Source organism: Cygnus olor, chromosome 17 (assembly GCF_009769625.2).
Source record: "Cygnus olor isolate bCygOlo1 chromosome 17, bCygOlo1.pri.v2, whole genome shotgun sequence".
NCBI classification, from domain to species: Eukaryota; Metazoa; Chordata; class Aves; order Anseriformes; family Anatidae; genus Cygnus; species Cygnus olor.
The window spans coordinates 4,494,278-4,515,317 of NC_049185.1; the positions used below are offsets into that span (position 1 = coordinate 4,494,278).

At 41.9% G+C, this 21,040-nt stretch overlaps 1 protein-coding gene across 4 annotated transcripts; it reads right to left on the minus strand.

The window, feature by feature from the left end:
- Positions 1-2,369: 2,369 nt before the first annotated feature.
- On the minus strand, positions 2,370-20,697 carry PATZ1 (POZ/BTB and AT hook containing zinc finger 1). 4 transcript variants are annotated; one of them, XM_040577563.1, is made up of 6 exons: positions 18,901-20,686; positions 16,441-16,504; positions 13,045-13,113; positions 9,837-10,008; positions 5,292-5,429; positions 2,370-3,947 (listed from the first exon to the last, which is right to left on the minus strand). In XM_040577563.1, exons 1-6 carry the CDS (start codon positions 20,190-20,192, stop codon positions 3,529-3,531), a joined length of 2,154 nt encoding a protein of 717 aa, XP_040433497.1. In that variant the 5' UTR covers positions 20,193-20,686; the 3' UTR covers positions 2,370-3,528. The 4 variants fall into 4 exon arrangements, with proteins under 4 accessions (XP_040433497.1, XP_040433496.1, XP_040433498.1 ...); XM_040577562.1 differs by having other exon boundaries at positions 13,045-13,116; positions 18,901-20,685; XM_040577564.1 differs by lacking the exon at positions 13,045-13,113 and having other exon boundaries at positions 18,901-20,684.
- Positions 20,698-21,040: the final 343 nt, after the last annotated feature.

Below are 21,040 nucleotides of genomic sequence, written 5' to 3' on the forward strand. Positions count from 1 at the left end.
TGAGCCACAGTTGAGGGGTTTAAGCACTCCTGTAATACAAAGAAATACTACTACTCTGATTATCAAAATTTGCATGAACTGAAGTTCCTTTCTTTGCAGGGAAGTGCACTGACTCAAACAGTGGATTGCAGTCCTAGCAAAGAAAGAAAAAAAAAAGTTATCATCTATACACTGACATGCCAATTAAAAACATAATAGAAACAAGTTAAGTGAGGTTGCAGCTTGGGGCATGTTAAGTATTTCCCTTTGAACTTTGAACTGGTGAGGCTGTTTTCTGTTTGGATCTGTCCTCTGATCTGTGAGCAGCAGACACTTGCCAAAGTATAGAAGGTAAAAAATTGCATATAGATTAAATTCCTATCCAGAACTGAGTAATATCCCTCCAAAGCAGCAAAGAGCTCTGAATACCCACCTCTGCTGAAGATCTGCCCAACTCGCTAGTCTGCACCAATCTCTGTGTCGGTGCAAATCTCTCCCATTTACACTAGAATGACCTAGAACTGTAATTTCAGGATTGTTAACTTACTGCCTAATTGTTTTCCTGTTCACTAGACTGAGAATTATGTAGCTTCCATTCATTTTATTCATGACAATTTAGTAAGCATTTTCTCTGACAAGCAAAATGCATACTTAGTGTTTTAGAAGGCTTCCTTTTTTGTTCAAGGCTTTTCATTTGTTTCATCAGGTCAATATCTACTGTTCAAAATTGCATTCCAATACACATGGCCAAAATTCAACCCACTAGTAACGCTGAAGTAAGGGGAGCTAAAACTAGGATGAAAACGACCTTTATTCTGGTCTCGAATTTTATGACTACTGCATGTTCTTCAAGTGCATATAGGAACAATGGTGACACCAACTTCTTGCATCTTTCAGAATACAGCCTCAATTCAACAGAAACCTTGCTGATGGCTTGCTGCTCGCTGCTTAAATACCAGCTACCTGTAAATCAGTGTGCCTGCAGTTGCATTTGCTAATCCCAATGAATTGTTATGCTGAGTGGGAAGCCTGCTCTATCTTGACTTGCTTGGCAGCTTACAGGGTTGCCTTGCCATGGTCTAGATTTGTAAGTTATTTTAAACTGTTTTGTTACCTTTCTGAAATGTCCTGTTTTTGCTTGTCAAATAAGCTTATCAGTATAGCAACAGCAATAGAAGCTTTGGTTTGGGGGTGGGGTGGGTGAGTGTTTTTTCTTGTTGTTGTTGTTTATTTTGTGTTTTTTTCTTTCACTTTTAAATAAGACTCATGCCTATTCCCAGGATTCTGGGGGAAGATGAATGGAGAAGATAATGTCTTTCAGTCTCCCAACCTAAACTAATAGCAAAATGTCAAGCCCATTGCTACATGCTCTCAATTTAGAAAGTGCTAGTACTGTGAAGAGAAAACCATTGATTATTCATCCTCCGCTTAAAATACTCAAGAGTAGGCATTAAAATGTAGCTTCTTACATGAGAGAAGCTGGTGCTTCTAATTTAGTAGAGCTTAGAACGACATTCCAAAACCTATATACTTACAAAACGTTCTACGTTTTCAACACAAAATTAACAGAGGAATGTATCCCACAACATCTTACTTCAGTTATAGATTAGCTGCAGGGTTTGGATTAGGAGCACAACACAAAGTGTACATACACAAAGTGCCATAGCAGCAGTTTGTGGCTACGTTCACATTTAATACAGACATACCTCTTACAGAGGATGTAAGTCCTGGTCTGCAGTGGTCTGTCCTGTCACTGCATTAATGATGGGGAATGAATGCTATTGTTTCACAGAATACGAGAATGGCGTGGGACTTGGGCTCTTCAGAATGGCCTTTCTGGAAATACTCAGTACCTACATAGCAGTTTGGTTTACCAAATCACTTTAACCTTTTTTCATTAACCCTCACAACTATTTGGTGATGTAGAGAAAACTCTTCGCAGATAGGAAATCAAGGAATAAATTAAATGAGCTGCCCTACACGACTTTGAACATCAATAGCAGAACCATAATTATAACTCAGAGTATTCCTAACTCCTAACCCTGTGTTGAGCTAATCAAACAACATTTATACCTGGATTTGGTACATAAAGACCTTGAAAAACTACATGGGAGGAGAGGGAAGGCCAAGAAAGGACACTATTTCTGCACAAGTGTTTTTTTTTCAGATTAAATGGAACCTCGAACAGCCTAGAAGCGCTGCTTCTTTGCCTTTTGTTATCAATTATTTTTTCAGAGATCTGCTGTTCACAATTCCCATCTCTTATAGTACAAACCCTTCTCAGAAAAGAAATGAGTAAGACTGGCTTTTGCAAACCTGACTAAAGGCAGATCAGGAGAGCATGACTGTAGCCAAAAGCCCAGGTCACTGAGAGTACAGTACAATGGAGAGAGGGATTAATATTGTATTTACTGGTTCTCATTTGCACACCTTTTGGACAGGTGGCTAAATTGCTCAAAAACCAGACAAAACGAGGGGATGCAAAGTAACATACTAACTTCTTTAATAGAGTCCAATCCAATTAAACCAAAATCACTCTGTGAACCCCTGGGTTTATTCACACTAAACAAGTCAGTGGTACATAGTGTTAACCCGATAGCTGATCATGTTTATACCCTAGGTCCCCACAAGAAAAATGAGCACCAGTCAACCAGACTGCAATGGTATTTTTTCCTTTTTTTTTTTCCCCATAAAACTATTTCTTTCATAGACTTAAAACAATCAACTAGCCAAGTTATTAATTATGGTACATCTAAAAAAAAATTAATACTAACCCTAATGTGACTGCTGCTTTAAGAGTGCTCTGTGTATTGCCTTAGACTGGCTTTTCAGTAGCAATTCACTACAACAGGTCCTAAAATAATAATAATAATAGAGAATTAAAAACCTGACAGCAAGTTCAATGGTTAAAAATAACAAAACCTGTTCTGAATGGCGATTTTTCTCAGCAGTTCAGTTCTGCTGAAGCACTCACAGCCTCACAAATGGCAGAAGGGGTTCAAATTCTCTCACCTTCTTCACATTTTTTTTGTTTTTAAAAGGACAACTGCATTGTAACCATGGGACATTTTTCTTAATGTTATATTCAGTCAATAAGGGGTCTGTTTTTAAAATTTACTGTGTTTTTCTGGGGTGGGTTAGGGAAGACGGGGAATAGAGAGGGAACAGAATATAGCTCCGTGTAGCTGTAGCTCCCCATGTGCCTTGGTCACTAGGACTGTCTCTAATTCTCAGATCAGTGCTGGCAACTTCTTTTTTATTCTAGAAAATCATGACAAAACACCCACTGCAGCCTCTAAAGCTCCATTTGGTGTTTTAAATCATGTCTCCTATCCAAGGTCACCGTCTTCTGTAATTTATCAGCTAAGAAGCATTTTTACCCTCTCCCCAGAGAAGGTTTAATGGTGGGGTAGAGCATGAGACAAAGAGGGAAGCTAAAATGAATAAAAAATTCTCAGCTATAGAACCAAATTTCATTATTTCCTCTTTCATTCACAGCATCTTATCATTATAGCCAGACTGCTGCTTTGCTTTAAGGTCAAACTGATCTCATTTTCCCTCTGGCCCCATTGGTTGCTGGTCGACCTCTGGATCCACTAGGGATGATGCAAATGCTGACTGGACGATCTGAAACCCAAATGACTCCAGAAGAGACATGTTCTGTTGGGGTGAAAAGGGGGATCCTAGAGCAGGACCAAGGTCCCCCAGTGGGCCACCAAGGGCCCTGACGTGAACTTTCTGTATGTGTTTGTTCAGATAAGACTTTGATCTGAAAAAGCTGCCACATTCAGGGCACGGGTACTTCTTCTCTCCCTCCGTCTCCATTTTGTTTTTGCTGACTGCCATGTCACATGAGAAGGACCCATTGGTGCTCTGTTTCTCGGGAGTCTTGAGGTCACTGGTGTCAGAGAGGTCTCCGTATGAATCAGAACTCTCAATCGGGTCCGAATGTGAACATTTCTGTCCTTCTGTGGGAAAAAGAAAAGAGAGAAGTTTTCAGAACCTTATCTCCCAAAACACATGCATTCAGACAGATGATACTGTTTACCACCTGATTCAATAATGCCTGTCATGTTAGAATGATACACGCTTAGCACTGCAACCCCACATATTCTGAAGCCCTTGAGCACGTCCTCTTTCCAAACTACAGAGTTGCTATCACAGCAAGATCCAGGTTTTTAACATGGATTTGTAGTGATAGTGAATGCATCCATAACATGTCTCTGGTTTTTGAATCCCAGAAGGTGTCTCACAAAGTTTATACCTCAGGCACTACAAATACATGGACCCGATTATGAGTTTTAACTGTAGAAGTCACTCCCCACACTTCTGAAATACAGTTGATACTTTGAGGGAGAGCCTAGAAACCTAATAAACTACAATAAGCTACAGGAAGATGTGAAAAAACCTGGACATATTTTACTCATTCACTCAGCACAGCAGTAGAGAGCTACTGCAGTTTCAGAGGTGCAATTCCATTTAATCCTGGGGAACTCTTTTTTAAATGCTAAGTGCAACACTGTTAGAAGCGATCTTCATAATCTAAAATTATTTCATGTTTAAACACTGTAGTGTGAAACAGGAGTTTGAGACACTATTTTAAGCCATTTGGATACATATCCTGGCAAAGCCATTGGTATTTTTGGAGCGTTCCCCATTCTCCTCTGGCACTATGCCAAGGAAGTTTGTCCACACTTTTTGCTCAGTGTATATGAATGAGCGTGGGAAACCCAGACATACTCCCTAAACAAGCCTCTGAATACAAATAAGCTGTATCTACTATTAACTCTAAAAGACTAAAGAACCACTTGGCACAACCCAAAAGACAGATTTGCTCTGGACTCGGCATTATGAACCAAACAGGATATGCATGAAATCAACACAGCACTGAGCTGGAGTAAATCTCTTGTTAAATCAGCACACCACCCAGAACCAAAGGGCTTCTGTAGTAACTCTATAAGGACTTCCAACAGGAAAAAAAAAAACGAGCTTTTCACTGATACAGACTTTCTTTAACCCATAATACTGCCGGTTCCTAGGTCAAGATGAACGAGCACGGCTTTTCCCATCTCTAAAATTTAAGAAGCTGCCAAAAATTCAAGTCCTCTCATCTGCCTATGTCATTCCCCCAGACTTGTTAAATCAGCTATCCAAGGGCAAACATTACACACACTGATTTCACTTATTCTCCCTCAGCTTATTTCCAGTATTTTCCTTGTCCTTCCTCCCTTCCCTTTCTCACACCCAGCCCAACAACCCACAACACAAAGTTCTGCACAGAGCAGCAAGGTGCAGAGCAGGGAGTCTCTTGCCTTTGATGCCATAGGTCCTGACGCAGTGGAACGCTGCTCCCCCATTCGGGATGGATTCCTGGTGCCTGGAGACCTGGGGAAGGGGAACACCGTGGTGGGTTTTAACATGGACCTTTAAGTAGGAGGCAGAGGAGAAACCTAAACAAGATAAAAGGAGATGAGATCCTGCCACCAGCAAAGACACACATCTGCCTTCCCTGTTCTTTATATCTTTCTCTTGTTCATATTCCCTATTACAAGTTTGCCATTAAATAATAATTTTTGAAAAAATCTTTCCCCCATTCAGCTCATCCCGAGTTTTAAAAAAACATACTGAAACTCGTATTTTGTCTGTGGTTAGCAAAAAAGTATTTCAAAATCAAATTTCAGTACTTCTATTAGCTCTGATCTGTAAGCCCAAACTATGGAAATTAAAAACATATATTTCAAACTCAGATTTCTAAACAGTTTTTTTTTTTTTTTTTAAACATTTGTACATGTGCTTATTTATTTATTAACTCTCACAAATAAGGACTTTTCATTTAATGTAATATATTATCTCACAAGTATTTTGGAACGTTTTTTAAATAAGATTTTAATAAGCTTTGCAGTTAATACTAGAAATATTTGGACCATATATAAGGCACATGGAAGACAGTTTTAAAGACTTTCAACAACCATTTCTTAAAATTAAATTTTGACAGAATATCATCACACTGTCATGCTGGAAACATTTTGCTTTAAGAACAGAGAGCACAACACATGTTTCACGGTCACAGATACAGTTCGTGTTCTGGATAGAGAAAACCTGAGACTTATTAAACCAATACAGCATTTGCAGCACAAGCCCTTGAAACAGAACTTTCAGGTCAATGCTTCACTTTAAAAATGAAGAGATATGCTGTAATCTGTTCATCTGTACTGTAATCCTACTTTTATGGTGATATAATTGCATTTACATTCAGTGAGATAAAATAATATATTAGGAAGGACGCAAAACCAATGCTGGCACACTTCTTGGGTGGATTTTCTGACAGCAGCTGTTAGTTTCAGGTGCTGAATTTAATAATGAATGTGGCTTTACACTAGAATTCCTTGTGGCTCCCCAACAGAATAACCCTCTGCACAGAGTTAGCTCAGAAGCCAGGACCAAAGACTATCCAGGGGTTATTAATAATTATATATACAGGACCTGCAGAGCAAGACCAAACTCCACAGCAACTTGCTCGTGGGGACAAAGGGTAGGCTGCTGAGAATGAACAAGAGATGGTTGCTGTGGATCCCTGAATTGAAGATAGAAGTACAGAGAAGTAGATAGATACAGCAAGAAAAGCACAAGTGAAGAAACCAAGAACATACTACTCTCAAAATACAAGGGAGCAGAACTATTGAGGCCAAGTCATCCAGGGAATTAACATACGGCTATTCCCCTCTGAAATAAGACAAGACCTACCCTCACACACAAAATGCTGTACTGAATGTCACTGGGCTGCAGGAGAATATATTTTTCCAACTACCAAAATCCACTGTAGATATGGAAAGAACTGGTGTTTGTCCAGTAGAGAAAAGATGGAACAACAATGCTTCCAATTGTAAGGTACTTACTTCCCTTACTTCCTACATGTGTCTGAAACCCAAATGCATGCTGAGATAAGCCTCTTTCTAACGCGTTTTAGCAACACATTAGAATCCTACTGCCAACGATTAAAAAAAGGACTGCATAAAGTTATTCAGTGTTTTTCTGTACAACTGACACAGGAAAATCTAGAGTTGTAATCTCTGCTATACAATATTTTTTCTGAACTCTGCAATTCTATTTGTAGAATACATTGTTTTGTATAATGAAAGCTGCCTGCAAAGTGTGTTAGCCTCCCTTCACACACTTGGCAGATGAACACTTGAGTCATCAACTTCCATCAAGCAGTACGAATGCCAACTGCTTCATAGGAAGCTGTTTGAAGTGAGATTTTTTTGATTTCATCCTTTTTTTTTTCCTAAAGCACTCAGCACTGGCTTTTTTTTTTTGGTAGGTCTTAATTATGAATAGCTGTCCTAGGTAGACGGGGGGGGAGCAGGGGAAATTCGGAGTCAATAATCCTTTGCTTTTTAAAATCTCTTTAAAAACAAAATCGGGCTAATGCAGAGGATAAAGCGGCAGTATTTTTCAATGTAATGTATTCATTGTTTTACCCATATTCATCTCACAGCTCTGCAGAGCAGATTATTTCTTCATTCCAGAGAAAACAACATTAAAAACATGCATACAAAGGAAATGGTCTGCTTTTGATAGATGGGATCTGTCCCTTGATGTCTCAGTTAACATCCACAAGGAGACAGACTACAGAAATAGCTGCAGAATACTCATTTTTCAAAAATTCTGATTTGGATTTAGCCAGAACATCTGGAGAATGCTTCCGCTTTTAATCAACTCTGAACCCACCATGCAAAAGACAAGAACTTATTTTACTGCAAAAAATTTCATCCTACTTGTGACTGGAATATACACTCATCTCCTAACTCATTTGATTTCTGTGAAACAAACAATGCACATTTTTGGTTTCGTGTTCAATACACCAGCACATCAGCAAGAGAAAGAATAAATCAAAAATCCCATTGCACGAGCACTGTAGCCATGGCACGATCACAGCTGGGAGGACAGCACATAGCTTCTGGCTGCACCAATGCCTATGAAACAGAGGTTTCTAACTCATACATTTTCCACTGTGTTTCATGTCTCCAGCCTCTGCAATCTAAAAGATATCTCTTTCAAACAATGAACACTCACTTGATTCTAGAACATTTTGGATTAAAAATCCCAGTATCACAGATCATAAATCTGTAATCAAAATTCACGGCACATAATGAGTTCATAATACCATTATTTTGGCAATGCCAGTCTGTAACTTCCCTTTCCCATGAATTTTAAAAGAAGGTAAATATTTAACAATTATTCAACAGTTCAGTTATGGTTTGTAAGTGCTGATTTATACTGAAATTCACAGCAACACGTAAGAAATACACGAACTGTAAGAATAAAGTAGCTGGTTACAGTTTGCTATACAACAGGTTCCCTAGCCTTCCACACCAAAGTGCCTATTTTATTTAAATTTCCACTGTACATTTAAACTTGTAAGATATGAAAAATTTTTTCAATCATTTCATTGTTTGAACATTTGTTTGTCATGCTGACTAAATTTCGAAAGAGCTGCAGCGACATCCAGTGGGAGTTAAGTTGAAACTCAAGCTTATGAGCCCTGGAAAGGTGACAATTTCGCGCACCCCATGTGAGTTTTTCTTTAGCACCATGTTCAGATGAAAGAGAGCAGGATAGCACCTGGATCTTGGCTACTGTCCTCCATGTTGTTACCACAGAGAGGATTGGGATAAGCCTAAGGGGTGTTTCAGAAGATAGGCCTTTAGCTGAAGAGGAGGCCAAGCTTCATTTCAAACCATCTGCCCGGAGCTTCAGAATCTGAAGATTTTCAACCCGGATGACATTTGCACTCAAACTGATAGTATCATTTTCAGGACCTAACATATGGTTCAAATACTGGAAACACCTCTCTCACAATTTAATGTCTCTCATTACTCATCACCTCCTAGTCATCTAAAAGCTCCTGAAATCCTCACATCATTAAGTACAGAACAGCTTTATTCTCTCAAAAGATATCACCTCTCTTAAATTATAAAAGTGAACACACATTAACAAAAAGCAACTCATCAGAAAAAACGAGATCACAAAACACAGCAGCAACCTGATCCCACACTTACTAGGTACGTGCACGGGTGTGAGCCAGCAATATACTTTGAAGTTGATTATTAATCATTCAAAATAAAACAAAACAGACATGGGTAAGTCAAAATGACTTTTTTCTTTCTGAAATTTGCCCAGCTTGCCTCACATCCCACACAACCTGTATCTACAACTCTCTTTCCAGTTGGACGGTACCACAAACAGATGGAAAAGCTTCAAAGCTGTATTTACACAAATAGAAGTAAAGCACATTTCTAGTGCTCTTTACCAGATGTGTTCTGGAAATGTACATTAATACAAACCAATTTCTTGGGTGAAGAGAGAGAAGCAGCTTCATTCTACTACTGCACCAGGAGGTTAGGCAAGACCGATAATACAATGTAGATCTTTTATGTATAGTATGTGATTTTCAACTTCATGTTTATTTCAGAGATTCTTCTTCCAGACTGAATGCAGGCACTCAGTTCCAACCAGGTATAGGAAAATATGTGCATGATGAACAGTGGCAAAGCAACATATCACGGTTATTTTATAGGCATCTGGCTATTTAGCAAATAAAATTCTCAAAACTGTATAAAAATATAATTTCCTTTAAATTTAAACCAAGTATTTTCAGGAACTATCAGCCATGTAAAATGGCCAGTCCTATAGCTCCATCAGTTTCAAGGTTAAGCATTCAATAAGGAAAACAAAGAATATATACACTTATATGGTATAACCTCCTCCTGTTGCAGAGGGTCACGAAGCCTTACAGCTTCCCTCAAGCACTTTCCCATTCCACTGAAACAAAAAAAAAGTAGTTTCCTCATTACCTCGATTACAGATAGTGCAGAAATTGCTTGGTCCTTCACTATGTTTCTTCAAATGATCTGCCATATATGCTGCCCGCAAGTACTTCCCGCACACCTGGCATGGAACTTTGTCTTCATGACATGCTAGGTGTGAGCGCAGTCGGTCACGAGTGGCAAAGGAAGCATTACAAGTCTGCAGGTACAACGAGAACCATGTGACTCATCAGCTCTGCTCAAAGCACTGATATTTGTCAAATCTGTTATGTATTGTTTAGAGTAAATACCTTAGACCCTGTGTATGCAAATGACATGATACACAAGCCATTTCCCCACAAATAAACAATTCAGATCACCAACATACTGCAGAAGATGTGATGTTACTACTTAAAAGAATTAAGGAAGCAAGAAAATAGCTCTAACATACTACAGACAGTAAAACTTAAGATAGAATTCTAAGGCCATAGCCCCTCATTGAGGATGAAGATACTAACACTTTGAGTAATATTCAGTAAAAGAAATAGCACAAACCAATTCATTCCAGTTACAGTGAATTCTGCCATCTCACTGAGCCATTACAATCACTTTAAACCACTCAAAATGTCCTCTCTGTCACCTTCCTAAATTTTACTCTTTGATCTGAGCAATCTGACTCCAGTACAGAGGATCAAACCCTTTGGGCTAAGAAGACATATAAGGAAGCATCAGAGAATTGGCTGGGATGAGAGGACAAAAGACAGTAAAAGCCATTCTGGTATCCACAGTAGCAGTACAGACAAAGTGTGGGAGTGAAGCCTCAGAAGTGAGCAGGTATCAAAATAACTGAATGACACTGATCTGTGACAACTTACCCCTGATCAAGTTATCATATTCCACTTACTATCATGAAACAAGCTTGATCTGGTGTACTACTTGCCCACTTCCCAGAGGCAATCCATATGACAGCTGAGGGAAGGCTCCCTCCCAATTTTATAATCACAGCAGTCGGCAGGCACGCAGGCTGTGTATATGGCCTGTTGTCCGTAGGTTCGTGCCCAGTGTGCCATGCCAATAAGCACACAGAGGGTCCACACGAATAATCCAATCCAAAACTCCAATAACCCACACAAAGGTCTTTTAATTAAAGAATTAATTATATAACTGCAGAGTCAGATGCTTGGCGATCTTTCACAAAGCGAGCACACCTCTGACTCGAATCACCGTCATTTATACACAGCATACTTGTGAAAACTCTCTCTTTGGCTACTTTTGATTGGCCATTACAGCTCACCTAACTTATCTCTACTGAGTTTGCGCATTACAGAGGAACAGTGCAGGGGAACACCAAATCCCACATTAGCATACATTAGCGTTTGATGGGTGTGATTTTTAATATGTTAACGACCCTTAGTGAGCAAAAGGTTACTATAGGTCAGTCTGGAGCTGGTTTTCTCCTTCTTGTTTTTTTACCTTTTATCCCTTATCTTCCTTGCTTCTGCTAGCTCAAGGCTACCTGTCTCTTACTTTCAGCTAAAAGGCTACACAAGCTACAGGCCTCCCTATTTTCTTCAAGGTTTTCTTATTTTTTCCCAGCTTTTGATCTGGTGTACTACTTGCTCACTTCCCAAAGGCAATCCATATGACAGATGAGGGAAGGCTCCCTCCCAATTTTAAAATCATAGCAGTCAACAGGCACACAGGCTATGTATATGGCCCACTACAATGGCCTGCCAGTTCTGAAAGGCTAGCTGTACCTCTAATATGAATTAAAATAATAAACTACCAGTAATACACTGTGCGAGTTGTTATACTCCAAAACCATTGCTCACAAATGGAAGAGCGAAAACAAAAGCAAGCATATGTTAGAATGACCAGACCAAGTGGGCAACAGTGACATTCCAGAGTGTACAGTGTTTGGTTTATACCACCCCTTTATATAAAATAATGGAGTTTTAAAATGTATAACCAGAGTCCCTTATGAGATAACATGAGAATATTAAGTGATATGGGAACTGGATACATTCTGTCTTTTCAAGTATCAGTGTGTAATTAGACAAATCTTCGCCAGAGACAGACTTGTAAAAGTAACAAACCTACTAAAATTACAAAGTAATAACTTCAGATAAATGGATTCGACAAATACAAAAGAGGGTAACCCACGTAATTTTATGAAATTTAGTTAATCCAGAGCTTAATCCAAAAAAAACATTGAAGGTAGCTGAAAAGTATCTACCAATTTCAACAGGCTTTAGACTGATTTGATCCTTTGAGATACTTAAGTATGATAAACTCCCATGGAGCTGAGGCTACCCTGCAGCAAGCACAAGACTTAGCACCTCACAGGATCAGGACTTAATGTACTTAAAAAGGCAACAGTAAAATTATCTGGTTTTCCATGATACACAGAGATTTGACTCAGCTCACCAGACAAGGAATCATAAATCACAAGCAGTGAAGATCAAGAGGCAAATTCTTGAACGTGAAAGATTTCTCTTCATTTGAAATCTCAGGACACAGCGCTGAGCAAAACAGGTGCAGCTTTCACTTACTTAAATGTTATTAGAGGTAAACCCTCAGTTAAGCCAGGATTCTAGCACTGACACTAATCAATCTGCTGGATATCAACTGAAGGTATATAACTAGACAACCAAGGATGACAGCCAAAAGATCCATCATCAGTTACCCTAGTAATATTGAGCCACAGTAGGCGTCCATACAACTGCATTGGGAGTGCATTAGTTTATAAAGCAGACCAGAGACAAACCACACAAATACAGGGATGCCAGAAGTAAAACTGTATCTGTCCCATATTGAACTGATCAAGTTGAAAGCTTAGGAAAAGGCAATATAATCATTTCTGTGTTGCTGCTGAGTTTTGCAAAGTTCACCTTTGGATAATCTATATAGCAAATATATCTGTGAAGAATCTTAAAAAAAATCAGTCCAGTGGAGAAAGCAAGAATCAGTTTAGCTAAATCATAACAATGGGAGACAGGACTATGCTTAAAGAAAACCCCAAAGTTAATATCCAAATAGTTAATATTTATAAAAGGTATAGAGCAAAAACAACAACAAAAAAGTAAAAAGTTTTATTTTATAGAAGATGTGAAGTGCTAAGTGAGTACTAAGTATTTATCATTAATTGTTAATCACAGAAGAAAAATCCAGTGCCTTCCTATCAAACATTGCACAGGTACATAAATAGATCAAAAAGAATATATATAAAGTTTAAAAAACATGGTTGAAGAAATACCTCTTGAAGTTTCAACTTTTCTATGGCTGTGGATGTCTCTGAGCTTATTCCATGGTGGCTGCCATTTTCCTGCTAATAGGCAGGAAGTAAGAAAAATTAGGACAGGAAGAAACTCATTCTGCATTGAAATCAATGGGAAAAGCACTGGACTTGGGATGCCAATTTTATGTTTATTTAAATAAATAGATCTTTTTCTTTGTCAAAGGTTATGCTTTAATTTAACCTACTTTGTTCTATTTTATTTATTTAAATTGCCAGAGGAACAACCTGCCTCTTCTCTCAGAGAAGGAGCAAACTTCTGTTTTCTCCCCTTTTTCTTTCCCATTCACAGACTTTCAGATCAGTTTCCTCCCAAACTGCAGCCTAGCTTTTATACCATTCACCCTCAAAAGCCAACAATCCAGCCTTACCCCTTCCCATGATGAGCCAACAAACTGACCTATCCCATTACGGCCAGAAAACTAACTTACCCCTTCTCCTTTACCCAGAACTCAACTGTCAGATTTAAAAATAATAATATATATCAACAGTGCAACAATCCAGGGGAAATGTAGCCAGAGTGCCATTATCTGGACACCAAAGCAATTTCTTGGATCTGATTTTTCAGATGCCTTGGGTCTGTGGAGGCATTCACCATTCTGAATCTATTTTAACAGTAATGAAAAAGCTGGAATCAGGTCTGTGTCTGGCATCACGTGCTGCAGGTGCTGGAGGCTGGGAGAGTTTTTCAAAGACCTGTGAAGCCCAACCATTACATTAAGGAGATGAGCACAGGATTACATGCCAAGCTACACTACTGCAGTAACATTTAGCTTACAACTGTCCTGCTTCTCAGGGTTTCATTTTATTGTTCTGAAGTTGGGTTGACACCCTACCTCTTTTGTTTTGGCAGTCCAAAACGTACATTGATGCCACATTGCCACCCCTACAAAACATTAGATATTCACCAGTATGCCAAGAAACATGAGGACTCAGGTAAACAGCCTGGATTTTGTTTAGATCACAGCAGCAGAGTACTTCCAAGAATTCCACTAGAACAGAGGATTCTGGAAGGTTTTTCTGTTTACCTAAAGAACCTCTTTTGCAGTAAATATAAACAAAGTGTGACAATAACAGGAATTTTCAACAGGAACTCAACAGATTCAAAAATGATGCTCAATGTTGCTTGGCCTACTCTCATGGGGGATAGTTTGCTGAAAGAAATCAATGACAAACTGAACAAAAAGTGGCGAAGCAACATGTCAACATTAAGCTATTTTCCTTCCTAGCAGCCAGATTCTGTGTCTAGATACACGTCATGGAACAGAAGTGTTATTGGTTATGAGATAATCGGAAGGAGAACTTTATCAATTTATGTATCAGCTTTCAGATTTGAAACAAATTTTCAGTGATACCATCCCTTCCGTGGTTGTAACATGTGCATCAGATTTGTGCATACTCAAGAAGACTTTCTTAATCTGACAGGATATCGTGAAGTATTTTTTGCGAAGACACATGACAGCTCTTTAAAAAAAATTCTACCCATTGTTTAAGATTAATGACAAATTAACTTTGCAAGGTTAAGCAGTCAAAAATCAGCAACAAACCAAGCCTGAAATGACAACCTCAACCCTGCCCTCATGCTTGTACCCTATAGCCTATATCTTTTAACTGAAATGAACAGTGCATGTAACATTACTGTACTTTAAAAAACAAACACACAGTGAGAAAGACTGTTCTTAGCAAATGCTATCACAAAATACATGTGTGCAAGGAGACAGAGTTGAGTTTGGCTGTACAATCTTAGCTTCTGTATTTCTTGATTTTCTAGCTCTTAGTGTACCCTCTGATTCACATTTGCAGAGGTTATTTTTAACACTTAATTCAATCAGAAAACTGTAAAAAAATTATCAGGTATCAGCTGGCAAAGGACAATTCATACACATCAGTGTTATTCATAAATTTCACGCGTTCAGTAACCTTGATATGAACTGGCAAAAGACTGATGACTTCCCGGTTATGTGGGGACCTAAATATTAATTTTTGTATCTGTACACAAATAAATGCTCTATGGATAATTTTTTTCAGTTATCTTCTGTGTTATTTATACACAGACGCCTTGCTATCTCCAAATTGTGTGGTCTTTCTTGAGAGCAGAATTTCCCAATTTATATGAATCTACAGCCCTAAATCATCTTAAGAAGTTTAAATGAGTCTTAGGTTTTTGATAGGGCAAGATGTAAAATCAACACGAAGGCTCTGTGGACTGATTTTTAAAGGTTCTGAGCTCCCACAGATCTTGCTGAAGTCAACAGAAACCTTTAGATAGCTCTCTCTATATGAAAATCTGTTCACTGGATTAATAAAATTGCAAAAACATTTCAAAACTTTCACAATTTGGAGGAAACATAGCAAAGATGCGTCAAGAGATGGAAAAATAAAGCCGATGAGAAGGCAGCAGTCACGTAGGATTGACTTGGTTTATAGAATGTGGTCAACATTTTTAAAGAAAAAAAATCCTCTAACCTTCACTGTCTTCAAAGAAAATGAAGTTATCTTGCTCAAACCTTCTTAAAATAAATAGATAGCTAAGCCTTTCCTCAGAGAACAAGCATGGAGACTGTTCGCTCAACATATGCTTTAGATGTTTGCCCAACAAATATGTGAATACAGTGGGTGATAATGGAAGCAGATTCTCAACTTAATTAACACTTCCAGGCACCTTTTAAATCTCTATACAAATTAATTACAAAATATCTTTCGTGATTTGTTCTTTCAAACCCCAACAAATAGTTTATTGACTGTAAAAAAACAAAAACAACAACAAAAAACTATATACAGCATTATGATATTACCTCACAAACGGTATTGTGCTAATATTATCTATACTCTCACTGGGATAAAAAAAAAGCTTCCAATTTTGCTCAGTGCAATGTTCTGAAGGCTATGTGATAAAAAGAGCATCTTGGAAATTGATGTTAATTCACCAATTTTATTTGAAATTATTCTTTAAAAAAAAAAGTCATCATTGGAGCCTCCTGCTGGTAACCACCGTGAATGTGGAAGAGGGTGTGGAAAAAAGGGGGCATCGCCTTTGTCATTGGCTCTAAGCCCAGGGACACGGTGGCTGGGTAAGAGATCCAGGGGGAGACTGGGGCAGAGCAGCAGGGAGAACATCTGGGGATGGGGAGGGAGGCAGGAGGACCAAAGCAGCAGCTGACACAAGGGGCTGGGGGACAGGAGGACTGTAAAGCTACCGCTGTTGAATACCATTATTTACAAATATTTGTCCCAACCTCACACACGTAGTCCCACAAATTGTTATTGATACTTCATAATTCTCTGCATACTCATAAATCTAGTGCCTTAAAACAAAAAGATTACCCATACGTCAGTCTAAACCCCTCCAGCTCCTACCTGACACTTGTGAGGTCTCTCTGAGGTATGCACCTGTTTGATGTGTCCATTCAAGTGGTCTGGCCTTAAAAGAAAATACACATATGCACACTTAAAACAAATACTAAAAATAAACTTACAATTTTAACCAAAAAAGAGACAATCCTTGTGGTGGATCTATTCCAAATATAGCGACATTTAACTTTGCAAGAACCAGATCACCAACAACTGGCACTCTACCTTGGTAAGTACTCTCTCCAACTTGCTACAAAGGCAGCATTTTCTCAAGAAGAAATTATGACTGAACGACCAAAGAAAACAGAAATGCAAGCTACAATTTTCAAACCTGCATGTCTTCTTCCAAAATCCTATTCAGATCTTGACAATCAGGGAAATTTGATTTACAGTTGCTGAATATTTGAAAGTTGGTCCCTTTTGATTTATGTCCCAAACATGGATGTAAGAAGCCAACTTTAAGCACCTTTGTGCAAAAAGACTGACTCTAACTCTGTTGCTGTGACACGTTATCCATCAGCAAGACAAAAAAATGCTGTCCTAACTCACAACTTGGTGGGGAGACTGCATTAATACAAATAAGTGCTCTGGAGGTCCCAACTAGAAGGTGCAATGGAAGAGCAAATTATTACTGAAAAAAAGTCAGACCGTTCTTCACAATCAGTAAAGCCTAGTTTGAAGAGAAGACTGAATAGCTGCAGATTTTCCTGGTGGGAGTTTCTCCTAGGGGGAAGAAAGCTTTTCATTGTATGAGGCCCAAACTGCTTGGAAACAAGTTCTCCACCCTCTCCTCCCCCAGCTTTCCAGCTGCGCCAATGAGAGGACGCGGGATGGAATTCACACAAGGCAGACAGAAAATTGACTGAACTTTGCAGGCAGGCTGTTAAACCTGATGCTCCAGCACGGGGGCTGGAGCTGTGCAACCAGAAAGCCTGGCTGGGGTCCTTCCAGGTGCTTCAAGCCTGGTAACCTCATGTGCTGTGCTACTGAATGAAGGAAAGGACACCAAAATCAGACATTGCGCTTCCAGCTTTCCTTTGGCTGCTCCTATAACTGAATACTTCTACATAGGAAAGATTCTCTGCCTTTCCTACTTGGATTTTACAAAGATGTATCGACACTTTTGTTCATTTTTGTAACGCTATTCCTTCTTTTTCGTATTAAATTACTGGGATAATTGAGAGTTCGACACGTATCTTTCACCTCCCATTGTTGACAAAAATCTTTCATACAGCAACAGAAAATTTTAAACGTGACTAAAAGCAATAAAAATTGGCAGATGATCTCAGGTAGTACTATAGTAAAAAGCATACTTTCACTTTTAGCTAACAGATGAAATTTCCTGTTTTATGACTTTCCTCCACTAAATTTGCAGTGCCGAAGACAGTGCATCCCCTAATTATTGCTGATTTTTTATTCATTTTTTAAAGAAAAATCTGCATTTTCTTTATTTCAGTAACAAAAAGTTCCTCTACCCACAAGAGAGCTAGCAGGAGCACAATTCCTACATTTATACAGCTGGGACAATTCTAGCCCTAGAAGCCTTTTGATTCATTTTCCTGCCTCGATTCCTCCTCTCCTGTTGGAGCAAACCAACTGCTGTAGAAAATCGGCGGCTGCTACAAAGGGAACGCGGAGTGTAGGCATCCCCCCTCCCCCACTACTTCTAGCCTGAAAGCGAGCAGCAAACTTACAAAAAAAAAGTTGCAAATGCATTAACTTAGACTGTAAGATACCACTAACATGACTACGTGTACCAAACTACTTATATTAAATTAACTCCCACAAACAGCGACAACAAAAAATCAGCAACATTAAATGCACAGATCTTACGTATGTTGCAGGGCAGAAACAGGATCCCCTTCAGAAGGATGTAAACCCAAAGGACACAAAGATCATGTATTAAAAGATACTTGATGCTGCAGCCTTTGAAATCTCACCTCTTCCTTCACATTTGGGTGATAAAAAACATTACGAACTAAGAGAAATGAAGGGAAGTTAAGAAAAAGAAAATTTAAAATGGATACGAGAAAAATAATAAACTTGAGATGTATTAATATTTTGCACTTCAACAGCACCTTCAAACCACTTACAAATCAGTAGTCTCTAGCCACTTATGTGAGGTAGGTAATTATTTCAATACCCATTTCACAGAAGAGTCGTTTGAGGGAGAGACTAACTGATTTGCCCAAGGACACGCATACTCCAAGTCTGGGACAAAGCCGGGAATGTTACCCAGAAGCCAACTGACTCCCAGTTCTACATCTTAATTACTTTTAAATCCTCTCAAGTGACTGTAGAACAGCCTCCCAGCGGAAATGATGAAAGTCTCATTTCTCAAGGCATTTTAAACTGGAACAGTCAAACTACCCTATGCACAAATTGTTCTTGTTTCCCAGGGGATGGGAAAGGCAACTTCCTAGGTCTCTGTGTGTGTGTCTATGACCCTTATAAGTACTCTCTTACCTGGAAAAGCCTTTTCCACAGCTCTGGCAGATGTAGGGCTTTCCCACTGAGCCATCGTGAGATCGCACATGATAGGACATCCTGTCTTTCCGCTTGAACCGTAACCCACACACCGGACAAGAGTAAGGCTTCTCACCAGAGTGTGACAGCTTGTGCCGATTCAGGTGGTACACGTCCCGAAAAATCTTGCCACAGATCTCACAGGCCACCTGTTTCCTCGTCCTGCTCCTCTTTCGGGGGGCATCAGGGTCATCCTGACCAGGGACACCATTTTCACCCAGTCTCGGGGGTGGGATGTCTATGTAGCCCAGCTGTAAGCTCGTCACCCCGTGTTGAGCCTCGTGCTGACGAAGACGGTTAGCATCCGTAAACACCTTCCCGCAGAGGCCACAAGGCAGGATGCCAGCCTCTCGCAGCCCCCCAGGGGCACCAAACATCATGGAGTCCAAGAGGTTGGCTTTACGGGGACGCCCTCTGCCCCTCTTGGTACTCAAAGTGGGGGCACTAGCAGCAACGTTCTGAAAGGGTGAGGCCAGCAGTGGTGGGGAAAGGGGGCCTGCCACCATGGGCAGGCGGTCCACACCCTGCAGAACGGGCAGGGAGGACTGAGCAGCGGTGAGCGCAGCCCGCGTGGCCTCATCTTCGGGCATGCCAGCGATGCCATTGCCATTGGGGGCCAAGGTGGCACCATTGGTCATATCAAGAGGGAAACCAAGGTCAGCAGCCCCCGGGCGGAACAGCATAATGTCGGGGCGCGCGGGGGGCACGAGGATCTGCACATTGGACTGCTTGATGACCTCCTGGCAGATGTCAATCACCGAGCGCATCAGCAGGAACTTGGCAGCAGTCATGAGCTCTGGGAAGCTCTCCAGCCGCACCACGATGCGCGACGTGTAGGCGAAGTCCAGGATGTCTCCGAACACCTTGGAGCTGATGGTGTGCATCTCCAGTTCCCGCCCGCCCCCGGCGGCACCGCCGGCCGCCGCCGCGGCACCACCGGCCGCCGCCGCCTCCGTCGTGCCCCCTTCTCCTCCGCCGCCGCCGCCGCCGCCAGCTCCGTCGCCCAGCTGCGCGCTGAACACCGACTCGAAGTACTCGCTGCAGGCGGCCAGCACCGCCCGGTGCGCCGGAAAGCTCTCGTCGCCCACGCGGAGGAGCACGTCGCAGAAACGGCCGCCGTTCTTGCGCTGCTGGTTGAGGCTGTGCAGCATGTCGGCGCTGTGCCGGCTCACCTGGTACGTGTAGCAGCCCGACGAGGGGCCGCAAGCGGCGGCCTCGCTCACCCGCTCCATGGGGCTTGCGCCGCCCCGCTGGCGCCCGCAGGGGGCGCGCACTCTCAGGGCCGCCGGGCGGCGCGCTGCTCCTCCTCCTCCTCCTCCTCCTCCTCCTCCTCCTGCTCCTCCCCGCCCCTGGCCGGGCCGGCGGCGGCGGTGCGCGCTCCGCTCCCTGCCCAGTGCGAGGGGATGGCGGGCGGAGGGAGAAGGGGGGGGAAGAAAGAAGAGGGGGGGCGAGACAAAAGGCTCGGGCTGCGGAGGGGCGCGGGGCCGCCGCCGAGCGCTGCGAGCTCCGCCCGGGCCCGGCCGCCACGAGGCGCTGCGGCCGTCGCGGGAAGGGGCGTGCGCGGCGCGGCTGCAGCGAGCCGGGAGGGACGGGGCTCCGGCGGCTGCGGCTCCGGGCTGCCGGCTCCCGTCCGTCCCTGTGTGTTTGGAGCGGAGGAAAGATGGCAGCGGCTGCACTTCCTCTTGCACTTTCACACCCTGGGGGGAGGAGAAGGAGGGGGCGATACCACCCCCCCTACAAAAATCCAGCGGGGGCCCCCCGGCTGCTGCTCCCCCGCCGAGCGCCGCCGCCGCCGGCTCCGGCCCGGGCCCCGCCCGCCTCGCCGCACCCTCACCGCCGGCGCCGCAAACTTTCCGCTCTTCTTTTGCTCGAGAAGCCCCCCACCCTATTCATAGAGACCCCCCCCCCCCCGCCCCTCCAGCCGCTCGGGCTCCCCCCTGCCCCCCCGCTTCCTGCCCCCCTCCCTCCCCGCATCCGCCAATGCTCGAGCAGCCCGAGCCAGCAGGCCGGCCCCCACCCCGCCCGCCCGCGGGGGCTGGGGGCTGCAGCCCCCCCGTTCCCCCAGCACCGCTCCTCCAAT